Source organism: Dendrobates tinctorius, unplaced genomic scaffold (genome assembly GCF_039654945.1).
Source record: "Dendrobates tinctorius isolate UK_male_01 unplaced genomic scaffold, ASM3965494v1 ptg000186l, whole genome shotgun sequence".
Classification (NCBI taxonomy): Eukaryota; Metazoa; Chordata; class Amphibia; order Anura; family Dendrobatidae; genus Dendrobates; species Dendrobates tinctorius.
This window is the reverse complement of record NW_027361853.1, coordinates 1788497-1805183: the sequence shown is the minus strand read 5'-3', so window position 1 is coordinate 1805183 and position 16687 is coordinate 1788497. Positions and strand designations below refer to the sequence as shown.

General features: G+C 48.4%; 1 protein-coding gene across 1 annotated transcript in view; it reads right to left on the bottom strand.

Moving 5' to 3' along the window:
- Positions 1-16687, bottom strand: part of RYR3 (ryanodine receptor 3) — an 869465-nt gene that overhangs the window by 656798 nt on the left and 195980 nt on the right. The window contains exon 2 of the mRNA XM_073552155.1: positions 16060-16179. Within this exon, the coding sequence (XP_073408256.1) occupies positions 16060-16179 (120 nt within the window). The remainder of the gene's footprint in view (positions 1-16059; positions 16180-16687) is intronic.

The window sequence follows — 16687 nt, the reverse complement described above, 5'->3', positions numbered from 1 at the left end:
AAGTAAAGGCTGCTGCTGGCCCTATAAAAATAGGCTTTCTGACTTTCAGCGTCCCTCCTTCATAAATGAAACAGGATGTGTCTGATGATGTGTCACACACCACATGGCCAGCTAAGGTTGTAAAATGTTAAAATGACATTTCCCAGTGAATACATTTGTCTTGGTTGAAAGCCATGCTAAAGTTCAAAAACGCATCAAAAATGCTATGTGTGAACATAGCCCAAGGTGTGGAGGAGCATTTTTGTTTTCGGTTATTTATTTTGCCTTACATACAAGTCATTACCCTGGAAAGAAAGTATCTTTACATATTTACCAGGAAAATCCATTTTTGTCTTGTTTTTGTATGTTTCATTGTGAGTTTGTAAAAGTGACGTAAGACTCTGACAACATTGTTCAGAGCAGTGACCAGGGAGTAAGAAATGCTTCAAGGGGTCTTCCCCATGCTGTTCCCATGTCATTTGAGCACTGTTCCCATCGATTTCCACAGTTTCTAGGCCCTCTAAAAACCGCCGGGGGGGAGACACAGTAAAAATGCTCGAGTTTCCCATAGACTGACATTGGGATCGTTGCTCAGGTCGAGCACCCGAGCATTCCAGTTTGCTCAACCCGAGCAACGAGCACCCGAGCATTTTAGTGCTCGCCCATCACTACTCTCCTAATGTGTCTACTTCAGTGTATACTTCTATTTCCTATAAAAAAAAAGATCAGGAGCAGGATGTCTTTTAACAAAACTGTTACAAGAAAAGATACTCCATCATAAATATTTCATATCTTTACCAAAAGAAGATATATTAGGAATGTGGACAGGTCCTCTTACAAGGCAATTGTTTAAACCAGCAACATATTAAGAGTTATTTCATTGACCATAAGCTATCCACAATCCATAGGATATGGGAAAACTTACTGATCATAGCAGTGTTAAGACTCCTGGTTATCCCAAGCCCGTGACTCTGGAACCCAAGAATTCGAGCTCTCTGTCTTGAATGGAACAGAGCTGCAGATGCACGTCTGCTCCATTAAATTTCTGTGGTATCGCCAGAAATAGCCAAGAGCTAACTTACTATCTTGGAAATAACCCTTTAGAGTCTCAACTATTTGTTTTCTTATACATTGAAGTGCAAGACAGAGAAATCTTAAAAGCATATTTTATTTAAAAATAACTTAATGGGAGTCTGCCACCCCAATACCCAAACTAAACCACGTATAGCTGGATGTAGGGGACTTGGTCTCTGTAAAAAATGATACCTGTAGTATATCTTTTAAAAAAGTTACTTATTTAATATGGAAATAAGACAGCTTCAGTGCACAATTTGTGTATTATAGGTCACAGTGTTCCGCTATGCCCCTTCAATTTGAAAACTAAGCACTGTTATATCTTGACAGACCACACTCAAACAAGTGCTAGCTGAACTCAGCTGTGCTCACAGTGATACTGCCGGCCGTCATCCCTGGCTCCTGTCTGCAGTGCAGTACTGATTGGCGGTTGCAGTAATGACACTATGTGAGCGCAGCTGAAAAGTCTTTGCAGAGCCGCTGACTGTTATATCTTAATCGACAATCAGTGGTTCTGCATCTCCCTGTGGACACAGCTCAGTATGTCAACTGAGGGAGCGTAACAATGTAATGAACCTTTGGCCATGACAAGGGTGCACCGAAACACCCTCATCTGCATAAACAAGTAAACCACAGGTATGTGTTCAAGTCCCCTATATACCAGTATAATTGTTTAAGTTAGCGGTTTGGGGGTGATAGACTCCTTTCATAATAGAAGATTAAATGTTACTGGAAAACAAAGCACCACATTTTAATTATTTGCAATGTAAAATTTCAGCAAGATTTACTATGCTCCATCTGTCATAGTTCTCTCTTTTCAACATTTTGCACTTTTGGCTGGTTATTATCTTTCCAATATGAACTTGAGTTAGAATTCTTATTCTGAGATCCTTGTCAGATCTTTTTCTACCAACGTACAACATGTATATGAGAACATCCTTCCTAATTCCAATTCCTTCCTAACCAACAGAAAAGTACGAGCTACAGTAAGCCTGTACCGTGTACGCTGCAGCCATGTGGAGTAGTTATTAAACTGCAGCCAGTTCATTCAATTGATTCATCATGACCCTCTCTGCAGTGCGTTATCAGTCTCTGTGCCGCCGAACACGTTCTGCCTCTTAGCTTTGCAGAGATCGAGCAAGATGAAAACCTAATGTACTGCAACATCTGAAGATGCCAGAAAACCGCAGAGCATATTCAGTGAGATAAATCAAGTCCACTGCCAGATTCATCCAATACACACTGGCGTAACATCTAATTGGTCTCTAACATGCGTAAAGACAACAATCATTACTTGTGACAGAAAGGAATATCCTCTGTACTCCAAAGTAATACACCTGTCACCAGCGTCGGACTAGAGTAGTTTGGACCCACCAGAGAAAATCATTCTAGGGGCCCAGCACGCCTAAGGGGTACTAGCTGCAGAGCCATCCCTTAGTTTCCATCTTGTCAAGCTGATATTCAGGGAATTTGTTCCAACTACATACCTGTCCAAACAATCACCTGACAAACCAGCAAAATTCTCATTTGTAAGGTGCAATTATTTTTATGCTTGATTTTAAATCCTCTTTATCGGCAGCAGATAATTTTGTGCAAAACAAATCAAGTGCTGCCGAGGACAATTATATTTTATAAGCACAGAAAGATTGTATTAATTAGACATGTGCCACATACACAAATTAGACTCATGACACATACACACCAGTCACATGCCAAACACAGGACACATACACACCAGTACTAAGAAATAGCTGCACTTTGGATTATTTAGAATGGTACATCTAGAAAATTGGAACTGCATTACTGCCATAGCAAATAGGTAAGTGCCATATTATTTACATATGGAATTTTGAAAAATTGGACATGCAATAATAATGCTATAGGAAAATTTTCACACTAGTCACACTCTAAACACAGGACACATGCACATCAGTCACACACTAGACTCAGGATTAGAGATAGGTGAACATCTGTACATTCGGGTACGGCCAAATGTTAAAAAAAAGTTTGGGTTCGGGTACCAGAACAGTACCTGGACCCAATTCACTTGAAAGGGGGGGCTGAACATTGAGTATTTGCCATGCTGTTCCTTACTTGGCCGTCTCACTGCGCTGGCTCCCACCTCTCCTGCCCTGCGCCTTCTGGAGAAAGGTTTCCCCCGACGTCACTCCTTTATTTGCTTTATAGAATTAACAACATCCGAAGGATGGAAAATTTGATGGCGATTTTGAATGCAAGTGTGGAGAATTTTGACTTGGTTTGGGCTCCATGGGATTACTTTTGGGCACAAGGAAGTGACTAATACCGCACAGGAATGCTGGATCCTCTCTTCTTCTGACATTTGCCCTCTCCCCTTCCCCTCCTCTCCAAACGGTGTGTGTCCTGTCTTATTGTCTGTTTAAATTTGAGTTATTAGTTTGATAATTTGCTTAGGTTGTACTTTGTAATGTGATTGGGGAGTCATTGATATTATGTTTTTTTCCTCTGCTTTGTACTGTAAAACCTTGACCTGACTCTCCTTTATTTGTCAAAATTGTTAAAACTTTAATAAAAATTGACAGTTTAAAACGCTGTTTAAAATTATTTAAATAAATAATTGTAAAAAAAAATGACATGAGATCCCCCACATTTTTGACAACCAGCCTTGCCAACGCAGACAGCTGGGGGCTGGTATTCTCAGGCTGGTAAGGGGACACTGATTTTGACCCCCAGCCTAAAAACAGCAGGCCACAGCCACCTAGAAAAGTTGAATCTATTAGATGCACCAATTCTGGCACTTTGCCCAGCTCTTCCCACTTGCCCTGTAGCGATGGCAAGTGGTCTTCATATTTGTGGGGTTGATGTCACCTTTGTATTGTCCAGTGACGTCAAGCCCACGGATTAGTAATGGAGAGGCATCTATAAGACATCTATCCATTACTAATCCTATAATTATATGGCAAATAAAGACATGGCAAGAATAATGTCCTTTAATTGAAAGAATGACACAGACTCCTTTAATGAGTCTAAATTAAATCATACTCACGTCATCATCCATTCCACTGAAGCAATTGTCTCCTGTAATAAAACACAAATAAAAAACAGCAATATCCCTCGCCTCTCCGCCGTTCTGTCCCACGCCGTAATCCATTTCTGAGGGATAAACAGTTTTCAACCTGGATGGTGCCAAGATGCGACCAGGCTGAGAAACACTGGTAAGAGAGCTGCTGTGAGCGCAGCATCAGTGACTAGCGGTGACGTCATCGAGGTTACCATGAGCCACTAAGGCTGCGTTCTCAGCCAGGCTGAACTGTGGTGACCTAGGTGAGATCACAGCTAGCACAGTGAGAAAGTCTCAGGGTGCAGCGCTGAGCTCAAAGAGTTCACCACAGTTCAGTTTGAGAAATTTCTCCAGGTGAACTGTGGTGAACTAATCGCTGAACCAAGAGGCTTTTTCTCACTCCCCCTTCTCCACACAGCCCCTCATCATCCCCCTTCTCCACACAGCCCTTCATCATCCCCCTTCTTCACATAGCCGCTCATCATCCCTCCCTTCTCCACACAGCCTCTCATCATCCCACGTTCTCCACCCAGCCCCTTATCATCCCCGTTCTCCACACAGCCCTCTCATCATACCCCTGTAAGAGGGAGAGTTTCTGCTATGTAACCATGGCGGAACCAAGGGGGCTGTCACCAATGTTCCCAGGAGAACTGTTTCCGGGGGAATTAGAGGACTGATGAGAGACAGTTCTAGAAGGTGTGGGGGTGGAGCGGTTATAAAAGGAACACAGGACGCCAGCAGGGGGCACTAGACGGAGAGAGAGAGAAGGAGCAGGAAGTCTAGGTGGCGCCGGAGAGCTGGAAGAAGTCAGCGTCAGCCAGGAAGATTAGACGGGGACTCACCGGTACCAGGGAGATGACAGCACCGAGCAGCACAGCAGAGTGACACCAACCAGACACCCGCGGTTGCGCTCCAGACATAGAGACCCGTGACCGACGCAGCCCCGATCTTGACCACTGTTGCGGCCTGTGCGCTGCCACCTGCTGCTGCCACCGCCTCACTCCGTCCTGCGGCGGCGGCCTGTACGCCACCAATGCCACCAATACCAAGGCCACCAATGCCCGACTCTAACCTGCGGCTGCGGCCTGTACGCTGCCACCCGCAGCCGCCACTGCCTCACTACGTCCCGTGGCTGGGGCCTATACGCTGCCACCCGCGGCTGCAACCACCTCACTCCATCCTGCGGCTGCGACCTGTATGCTGCCACCCACGGCCACCACTGCCTCACTCTGTTGCGTGGCTGCAGCCTGTACGCTACCACCTGCGGCCACCACTGCTTTACTCCTACCCACGGCTGCGGCCTGCACGCTGCCACCCGCGGCTGCCACTGCCTTACACCGACCCGGGGCTTCGACCTGTACGCTGCCACCCACAGCCGCCTCCGTTCCAGACTGCAGCTGCGGCCCATACATTCAAGCCCGCGGCTGCCACTGACTTGCCCCCGCAAGGGGCCCCAACATTGAGGAACTCTTCCCGGGCCTGTTGTGCCCCTTCCACACCAGGGCATCGGAACGCCAGAAGCCTGCGACAACTCACCGACTGGGCCCAGCGGCAGAGACGCTGAACGGACACCTCCCGGACAACAACTCCGCAGGACGTCAGAGCAGGATAAGTGACACTCCGTTGATAGTTGATAATAATTCCAGGATTCGTAGTTGGCCATATTGAGGTCATATAGTTACCGGCACCGGCCGGGTAGTATATATCGGGTTATTTAGGTGTATTGTTGTTTAACTCCCTGCGTGGAAAACGACTGTTAGCTTGCCAGTTATTCATCCTATTCATATAAAAAGGTTGAATTTAAGCTTGCTCCGTCTCCGTCTTGTCACTGCATCCTGCGTAAATGCGAATACCACATTTTGCATAGTTGGCAGGATGCAGTCTCTGAGCGCGAGCAGGAATGCTGCAGACCAAGGGGGCGAGGGGAGCTTATCTTTAGGGGCTATATTGAACAACCTGCCCAGGTTCACCGGCAGTAATACCATGCTGTGGAGTTGGACGGAGCAGATGTGGGGGTTATTTAGAATGCATCCGATGACCCCTGACCTGGAGGCTGAGGTGGCCTTAATGGCATTGGATGGGGAGGCCTGGGACTCCCTGATGTTAAGGACCCCAGGACAATATAACACCTTTGTCAGGGTATTACAGATCTTGGATTAGACTCATGGGGACCCGACTGATGTTTGAGAACTGAGAAGCCAGCTGTTCAGCCGTATGCAGTGGGAAGAGGAGAAGGTCATACAATACATGAACTTCCTGCAAGAGCTATACACAGCCATTGAGCAGAAGGACGGGGTAGGCGTAGGACCCATTGATATAATCCTACGTGACCTCTTAGTGACCGGACTGCGAGACCCCCTGACCAAGCAAGTCTTGCAGGAGCGGGTAAGGGTGAACCCGTGTATGACCTTCTCCGAGATAAGGAGTGAGGCACGCACACGAGAATGAGAACGGGGGTGATAGTCCCCGTGGGGAAGGTCCGGAGCTCTGAAGCCTCAATGAATGCCATTGGTGAGCCCCAATGGGTGGAATAAATGCGACAAGAGCTGAAGAGTATTAGGGGCAATTTGGCCGAGGTGAAGAGAAGGGCCGAAACTATGAGTAGCCGGCCAGGGCCGGGTGCGGCAGCCTGGAGCCCTCGTAACCCCTGGGGCGGCTGGCCCTCACGGCCTCTGGCTTGTTTTGATTGTGGCGAAGTGGGCCACTTCGCCCAAGAGTGCCCTCAGCGTGGGAAATACCCACCCCAGCGGCCATTAAACTAGAGGGCTCTGAGCTGGGGGGACGCCACTAGGAGCCAGAACCCACAACACAGGGTGGTGGAAGTCCAGAAGATCTATTTGCAAAGTGTCCGCTGATATGGGCAGAGTTTGAAGGACGCACAGTTCGCTGCCTAGTGGGTACGGGGTCACAAGTTACGACCATGCCAGAGGCTTATTTCCGTCAGCACTTCCCCAAAGCCACAAGACCCCAATGGGGGTCCATGATAAAGCTACTGGCCGCCAACCAGCTACCAATCCCCGTTGTTGGAGTGGCATGGATGCAAATCTCGATGTGCGGCAAGCAATTGGGCTGACGAGGTGTGGACTTGACCCAGGGAGACGTGAGTGACAACCACGCTGTCACCCTGGGCATGAATATATTGAGAGAATTCGGCATCCTGCTCCTCAGGGAACCAGCCCAAGAGACTATAAAACAATGGAGCCCCCGCACTCCCCAAGGGCAAGTCTTCCTACTGCTGGTTCTGGGGGCGTGAGTCCAAAAGGCCTGCCAGGAGGGGGAGGTGCTGGGGAGAGTGATTGCGCCTGCTGCTCCTCAGCTTGTGTTATCACCAGGACAGAAGTAATCGCTCTGCCCATCCGGGCCCATGTGCCTTTGGAGGGAGTAGAGGTGCAGGTGGAGCCACGATTCTCTGAGCACTTACCCCCCGGAATCCTAGTGGCTCACGCCCTGGCCACCGTGAGGAAGGGGACAGACCTCATACGCTGTGTCAACCTGGAAGATCAAGACGTCGTCCTAAGACCTCACGCCGAAATGGCGAAACTGGTGAAACCCCTGGAGGAAATGCTCCCAACCCCGGCATTACAGCTAGGGGTGAATGCAAGGGACCCATGGGCTGTAACTGTACGTTCCATCCAGATCGCAGGGTCCCCGTCTGAGCAGGAAGGGCGAGCAATCTTGGAGAAAATGTGAGCGGAACTCTCTGGCCTAGCACCGATCCAAATACACCAGGTAGAAGCTCTCCTGGGCCATTATCAAGAGGTATTCGGTATTCGCCAGCTACAAAGATGACTTTGGGTGCACCACAGCGATTGCGTACGGCATTCCCACCGAAGGAACAGCCCCCATCAGAGAGCGATACCGGCAGATTCCCCCGCAATTATACCAAGCGATAAAAACACTGCTGAGCCAAATGCTGGGGAAGAGGGTTATCTGGGAAAGACAAAGTCCCTGGGCAGCCCCCATCGTGTTGGTGCGAAAGACTGCACAATGCGGTTCTGCGTGGATTACCGGAAGTTGAACGCCTCTACCATCAAAGACTCATATCCGCTTCCCCGTAGAGAGGAGTCCCTGTCAGCCCTGGGAAAGGTGACGTATTTTTCTACCCTGGACTTGGCCAGTGGATGCTGGCAGGTGCCAATGTCGGAAGAAGATCGTGCAAAAACCGCCTTCATCGTACCCATGGGACTTGTCACGGCCCCGGGTTCCACTTACCTTGCTGCACGCGCTTCCCGGCGCGCTCCTGCTCCCTGGCGTGTCCCCGCGCCCGGCCTCCGGCTCCCTCGGCGTCGGGCGCCTGCGCACTGCCTCCCTCCTGGCGCGCAGCCCCCAGGGTAGTATGACGCGCTGGCCCCGCCTCCAACATGGCGGCACCCAGCGCTACTTATGCCCGGCGTCTGAACAGGTAATACGCCTGTTCTACTAATGCGGTGACGCTGTCTCATAGCAGCGTTCTCTGTGTTACAGGCCCCTTCTACCCTGCTTCTGTCTGCGCAGTGTTCCTGGTCTTAAGTACCTCTATTCTTGCCTCTGCCTTCGCTGTGTGCTGTATCTTCAGTTCCCTGTCCCTTTGCCTCCGCTGCCTCCGTCAGCTCTCCCTCTACACTCCCTGTCCTGCTCCTTCCATCCTCCCGCTTTGTGTTTTATCAGTACTTCTTCTTTTGCAGCCTCCAGCTATTGCCACCCGCTGCGCTCCGGTCCTGCGCTCTGCCCGTTCTCTACGGCCTCTGTGTTCCCCTGGGCTCCCTGTACAAATTTGCCTGTGCCTCCTCTCCAGTCTAAGCCCAGTCGTCCCTTTGGTTCCGGCTGTCGCAGTTCTATCCCTTGGGGGTCTGCCCCTAACACTCCCTGTATAGGGGGTGGTTCTCACCTGGGCGCTCGCCCTCGGGGGCTCAGGAGCCGTGACCCAGAGGGTCCACTTCCGGGTTGCCTCTACGTTCCTCTTGCTACAGCAACCGTAACAGGACTGTTCGAATTTAAGCGTATACCGGGCTGGCCAACACCTCCGGGACCTTCCAATGACTGATGGAGCGGTGTCTGGGTGACCTTAACTTCGAGGCCACCTTGATATACCTAGATGACATCATCATCTACACTGCCACGTTTGAGGATCACTTGCATCGTCTGGGTCAGGTGCTCGGTCGGCCGCAAAAGTACGGGTTGAAGGTAAAGCCCCAGAAATGCCATCTGTTCCGCACACAAATTGAATATCTGGGACATGTCATTTCTGCCGAGGGCGTGAGGCCATCTGTGGAGAAGGTCGCTGTGATACAGGAGTGGCCTACCCCGAGACAGTAAAGAATGTGCGGGCCTTTCTGGGGCTGGCCGGATATTACCGTCGCTTCGTCAAAAACTTTGCCCGCCGAGCCCGAGCCCTGCAAGACCTGCTGAAGGGAACCACAGCCGGAGCCAATAGCTGGAAGATCCAGTGACGTGAACCCCAGGAGGAAGCTTTCCAAGACCTCAAGACCGCACTCTCGGAAGCCCCGGTGCTGGCCTATGCGGATTTCTCGCAACCGTTCATCCTGCACACGGACGGGAGCCTGCACAGACTGGGAGCTGTGTTATCTCAGATGCAGGATGGCTGGGAGAAGGTGATGGCCTACGGCAGCCGATCACTTCACAACTCCGAACACAATCCCGATAACTACAGCTCCTTTAAGCTCAAGCTTCTCGCGGTAGTATGGGTCATGACAGAGCGATTCGCGGAGTACCTAGCGGGATCTGAGGTAGTGGTACGAACTGACAACAACCCGCTGGCCCACCTCGAAAATGCCAAATTAAGGGCCTTGGAACAACGGTGAGTGGCTCGAATAGCCAAGTTCAAGTACAAAATCATTTACAAACGGGGAGCAGAGAACGTCCACGCCGACGCCTTGTCCTGAATCCAACGCACGGCTCCCGTATGGAGCCGAGATGAAGAGCTGGAAGGAGAAGAAACACCGTTTTCCCTAAGCCCTGCCGAAATCACGGCAGTGACACGGGAACAGTCTTATGTGGGACCCACTAGGGGCATTTTAGAACAGTCCTGGGATGAATAGATATAGCAGCAACAAGAAGATGGGGAGATCGGCCCCCTACGTCGATGGGTAGCCACGAAACAGCTGCCCAATGATGAGCAAAGAAATACGCTGTCTAGAGACACTTTGCTAATACTACGCCAGTGGGAGAAACTGATAATCAAAGGTGGACTAATGTACCGGAAGACAGTACTACGCACAAAACCAACGGTAACATGGCAGGTGGTGGTGCCGAGGGCCCAGCTCACTGAACTTGCTCGTGAAGCTCCCGAAAAAGGGGCTCATTTTGGGGCACAAAAGAATTTTCAGTGGCTACAACAAATAGCCTACCATCCCCGATTACAAGCCGAGGTGGAAGAAGTTTGCTGTACATGCCGCCAATGTGTTCTAACTAAACCACCTGAGCAATGGGCCCCTGTACAAACGATAATAACAACAGCACCCCTCGAACTACTAATGATAGACTATCTAACCAGTGGTCCGGCCCATCAGGGGTACGAGCACTGTCTAGTTATGGTGGTCCATTTTACCAAGTTCACCGTGGTGACCCCTACCCAAGATCAAACAGCGGAATCGTCCGCCTATGCGATCTGTAAGAACTTTATTCAAGTATAGGGCTGTCCCCAACAAATCCATTCGGACCAAGGTGCCTGCTTCTTGGGGAAAGTAATGGAGGAACTACATCATCTATACGGCATCGACAAATCCCAAACCACGCCATAACATCTGCAGTGGAACGGGGCCTGCGAGCGATTTAACCGGACCCTAATCCAAATGTTACATACCCTGGAGGACGACTGAAAGACCCGTTGGCCCGAATATGTCCCCGAACTGGTCTGGGTATACAACAACTGGGTACACTGAGTCACGGACTACACCCCATACTCGCTACTCTTTGGCCGAGAAGGCAAGGGGATCACCGAGATGGAGTTGGACCCGGAGGAAGAGCGACCATGGGCAGGAGTGCCCTCATGGGTCCGAAATCACCGGTATCATCTGCAAACCCTGCACCGGCTAGTACAAACAAAACTCCGGGACCTGAAACACCCAGGGAAGGCCCCGTCACAACCCACCGAATTCCAGACAGGGGATCGCGTACTCGTACGAGGCCAGCGCCCCCAAAACAAATTAGGGCACCGCTGGGAAGAGAGTCCCTACCGAGTACTGCGACGTATAAGTCCAGATGGGCCGGTGTATGAGATACAATCTCAAACAGAGGGAGATCACCCCACCCGAACAGTACATCACAATATGTTGAGGCCATGTATATCCCCAGACCTCAAGCAGCCCGAGGCCTCCCCTCAGACCCCAGATCCTCCGCCAGTTGTATGGAATGATCACGACGAGGAGGACCTTCCGATAGTACAAGCAGACACTTCTAGGGCAAATGCCCCTATGGCCCCAGCCACCCAACCACCTTCCACCACCCCAGAAGACTCCACCGCAACAATCGAACCGCGACGCTCCGAGCTGTCTACAGCAGGAAAACCCCCCCCCCCCCGAACGCTATGAGCAGGATCAGTTCGTGTGGCAGAAAAGACTCCAGCATCAAGATAAAAACACAATTCTCCCCAGACCCTCACCCGAGGACTGGCGAGCAAACAGGATGGGAGAGTGTAGGAAGGAGAGTTTCCGCTATGTAACCAGGCCAGAACCAAGGGGGCTGTCACCAAGGTTCCCGGGGGACATAATTAGAGGATGGACGAGAGACAGTTCTAGAAGGTGTGGGGGCAGAGCGGTTATAAAAGGAACACAGGATGCCAGCAGGGGGCACTCATCGGAGATAGAGAAGGAGCAGGAAGTCTAGGTGGCGCCGGAGAGATGGAAGAAATCAGCGCCTGCCAGGGAGATTAGACGGGGACTCACCAGGTACCAGGGAGAGGACAGCACCGAGCAGCACAGGAGAGTGACACCGACCGGACACCCGCGGTCGCGCTCCAGACACAGAGACCCATGACAGCCGCATCCCCGATCCTGACCGCATTTGTGGCCTGTACGCTGCTACCCGCGGTGGCCATCGCCTCACTCCGTCCCGTGGCTTCGGCCTGTACGCTGCCACCTGCTGGTCGCCACCGCCTCACTCCGTCCCGCGGCTGCGGCCTGTATGCTGCCACCCATGGCCACCACTGCCTCACTCTGTCCCGCAGTTGCGGCCTGTACACTGTCACCTGCGGCCGCCACTGCCTTACTCTGACTCGCGGCTGCGGCCTGTACGCTGCCACCCGCAGTCGCCAATGCCTTACTCTGACCCGTGGCTGTGGCCTGTATGCTGCCACTCGTGGCCGCCTCTGTTCCGTTCCAGACGGCGGCTGCGGCCCATACATCCAAGCCCACGGCTGCCACAGCCTTGCTGAGACGCTGAACGGACACCTCCCGGACAACAACTCAGCAGGACGTCAGAGCAGGATAAGTGACACTCTATTGATAGTTTATAATAATTCCAGGACTCGTAGTTGGCCATATCGAGGTCATATACCGGCTGGGTAGTATATATCAGGTTATTTAAGTGTATTGTTGTTTAACTCCCTGCGTGGGAAATGACTGTTAGCTTGCCAGTTATTCATCCTATTCATATAAAAAGGTTGAATTTAAGCTTGCTCCGTCCCCGTCTTGTCACTGCATCCTGCATACCTGGGAATACCACACCACCTTCTCCACACAGCCCCTCATCAACCTCATTCTCCACACATCTCAGAGCTTCCCTCTGCAGCCCCACTCAAGTTACCTTAACCCTTTCTAGAATACATCCTCAGAGTACTCACACCGAGTCCTGAGTCCTCATTCCCATCTGTACAAAAGTCCATTGTGCAGCCCCTCAGTCCTCTCCTAACACGGCTCCATGGTGCAACCTGTAATTTCCCTCCTCTACTTTCCTCTCCAGCAGCCTGAGCACATCGCAGCTTCCTGCTATCGGGTCTTCACTGGACTGTAGAAGGCCCCGCCCTTCCAGTGACATCATTCCTTCAAAAATCAACTCCGTTCTAGATGCTCCTGTGCTGAGTCTGCAGTCTCACAGTCTACTCTGTGCTGGCTTTGTTGTCAGTGCGTTATTCTATGCCGATGCCGGCTGCCATTTGCACTGCTCAGCAACAAGTGATATGAGGTGAGGGCGTTCTCATCACCTGCTGCTACTACCGGCTTCTATTGATCTCATTGAGCACTCCGCAGCTGAGAGAGTGGTGAGCGCAATGAGATCAATAGAAGCGGCAGCAGGTGATGAGAAAGCCCTCACTTAACATCACTTGTTGCTGGGCACTGCAGACGGCCACCGACATCGAGATAGAATAATGCACTCACCGCTCAGTACACCCGATCAGAATACAAGGCAGAGCAGGCAAATGAAGGAGGCAGGAGTTGTGGTGCTGGCCAGGGGGTGGGCCCACCGAAGGATTCCCTGGTTTCCTGGTGCGCCAGTCCGAATCTGCCTGTCACCAGGTTTGTGCTTCTCAGTCTCAAGGAAGCATAAAATAGGGACAGGAACTCTGACTCGAGTGCTCAGTCACTTGATGGGCTTCTTTCTGTAATTTTGATAACATTGGTTTATCTGCTATTGTTGTCAATGATGAGTTATGTCTAACTCACCTGTACCATTGATTTACATCTCTACCTGCACTGTGCATAGGTTGAAAACTGTCAATCAATGATGGAGGCAAGGATACCCAGAGCCTTTAGATATTTAGGACTATATACACAGATTTCATTATTGAGAGCATTAGCAGAGCTGCAAAACATAAAACAGTATTTTATAAAAACTTCAGCAAGATGCCCTGAAAAACATTCTCTTCTGGAATTAGGGTCACAGCCTTAAATTTATTTTGCCCTCAGGTTGAGCAGTAAAAGTCTGGTTCAGATTCTCTGTAATGGACTTTTTCTATAACAGACATTTGCAGCATATTGAGTGGACACACAATAAGTGCCTGCTAGATGGGGATACAACTGATGGGCCCTCACTGATCCTGTGGAAAGGTCATTCTAGATTACAACTTGTCCTGTATGTTTCTATATCTCCCTTTCATTATTATTTAATGTGCTCAAATGGACAATCACTTCTCTGGAGCCATGGAAAAACAGGCTTATCCATTCCCTGGATAGGATGGGGTAAGAGGAGTAAAACCCTGAGCAAGCTTTAATGGTATATCCAGTTGATGTTAAAACCTATTTAAGTCATAATTTAGAAATATTCATTCTTAGGAAAGCCATTCTTGTTCATCCAACCGTTTCTTTATAAACATTTGGTCAGTTTAGCTGAGCATGCATGCATGCATTTCCAGTAGACTCCTACTGAAACAACTCAGTAAACATGTTCTGCAGTGACTTATCTGCATGAGCACAAAACTATTAAACTATTTGACATTGGGGAGATAGCTGGACCCATACACAGATGATCAACTGACCCTTCTGAAATTAGGGGGTTTGGCAAAAATATAACTAATGTGGCTAGCTTAGCCAGACTTAGACGTGTAGTAAGTCAGACACTGTTTCAAAGAGGACCTTTCACCAGTTTGAGAGTGCTAAACTGATCACATCATGATATTGTGGCTGCAAAGCTGAATAAAACATAGTTTTTATTATATATAAAGGGTTTATTAGTCAGGGTGCTCATAACAGAATAGAAGTAGAAAATCAAAAATCGGGTATTAACTGGTTAAAAACATAAGGTGCACAGGGGAGAGTTACACTCACAGGACACGGGTCCAAAGACCGATGATAATGGTGAAAGCGGGTGTATGTGTCCAAATCTGTGCTGCTGATAAGGATGAATGGCAGACGATATTCCTCAAAGCTTTATTTCAAAACAGGTTAACAGTCAACACATTTTGAGGTCATGCAGGACCTCTTACTCAGGACAAAACCTCACTTGTAACCTTACTTGTTACTGCATCTTTAAATTACAACTGAAATCAAGGAGCTCCATTACAGTTCTTGCACAAAGAACAACTTTTCTTGGTTACACCTTTGAATAAACTCAGCTGAATGGATCTGGCTAGATGTAGCTACAGCACACTGTATGAATATGTATTAACTCACCACCTTTTTCACATCAGAAAATCTAGCTACGCAAAGAAAAAGCACATTGGACTGACTACCAGAATTGTGAAAGTTTATCATGTACATGCTACATTATATACAGTATATGCTCACTATTGTCTACAGCCACTGCCATCTAATATGGAGTTTACCATTTTAAATAAGCATTCCCATTTAAATGTTTATCAACTAAACATTTGCAAATGTGTATGTAGTGTAGATGCATTACTATGTTCACTGATCAGCAACTTGCCCAATTTCCAGCGCCACTCAAGTCCTCTTCTGAGTCACGAAGGCTATTCCGATTTGTTGCCTCACACAGTACCTTTTGACACTCCATAGGTTTACATTGTAAAGGCGACTTCCAACTCACACACAGAGCACAGTGTCAGTCGGCTAGTCGGAATCACGTGACTCAGTAGAGTTCTGGAGTGGAACCAAAAATTGGGAAAGACAGTGATGAATGAGTATATTAATGCACCGAAACAATACTATATACAGATTTACACAGGTTTAGCCCATAAAAAGTTTAAGAGAAATACTTCTTTAAATAAGCTTACATGTCTTAAAAAGATATAAGTCCATATCTTTTTAAAACATATACAGGCAGTAGTCTCCAACCTGAGATTTCCCCACCTCTTGTGAAACAACTCCTAAAATGCTAAAACTCCCTACACATTTCTGGGCATGATAGAGGTTGAGAAGCGTTTATGAGAAGATAGCATCTAAGCTTAATGGAGTTTCTGAGGGAAAAGTATAGCGAGCACATAATTATGTTACAACATTCATTACAAAATTATATTTCCCTAACCTTAAAATATTAAGTCAGAAAGAATATTTACTTTCCAGTAATTGCTGAAAAAATATTACAGTACTTCCAGTGGTATTCCTTAAGATAAGACAGATTGAGGCAAATCTTACTTTGGCTTCTGAAGTTGGTTCCAGGAAGCAAAGTCGATTCCCAAGTCCCTCAGCTGCCAAGCAGAACTTCCTCTGCTCCTTATGGATGTTGGCGACACACTGAAGGACAACTTCATCATCCTATTGAACAAAAAGGTTTAATAATTAAATAATTCACAAAGTCAAATATTTATCAACATAATGAACAATATTCCATGTTTAATAACTCAAGCAAATCTTAAGCAATATAAACTGAGAATTTTTTACTGTATTTTAGGCACACATCTGTACCAGAAGCCATACATCCTACCAGCAGAAGAGGCAAAAACAATACACACTTTGTGCTTCATTCATCAATTCATCATTTTAATTGTTGTTTGAGCCACTTTTCTTTTTTTAGTCTTGTGGTTTGCATTGAAGTTTTTGCTTTTATTTTTCAAAATGGAGCATGTGGTTCATGAATTTTGCACAAACTTGAAAAATTCCATTTATTTTTATTTTGTTTTATGACATTTAATTGAAATATTTGATAAAAAAAATCAGATGTACATAAAAAATTACTCCAGGCGTGGCTGGAACCCATTTGTTTAAAAGATATGCAACTTTTTAACAAGTTTCAAATGATGAATCAGCTGAAAACATCTGGAAT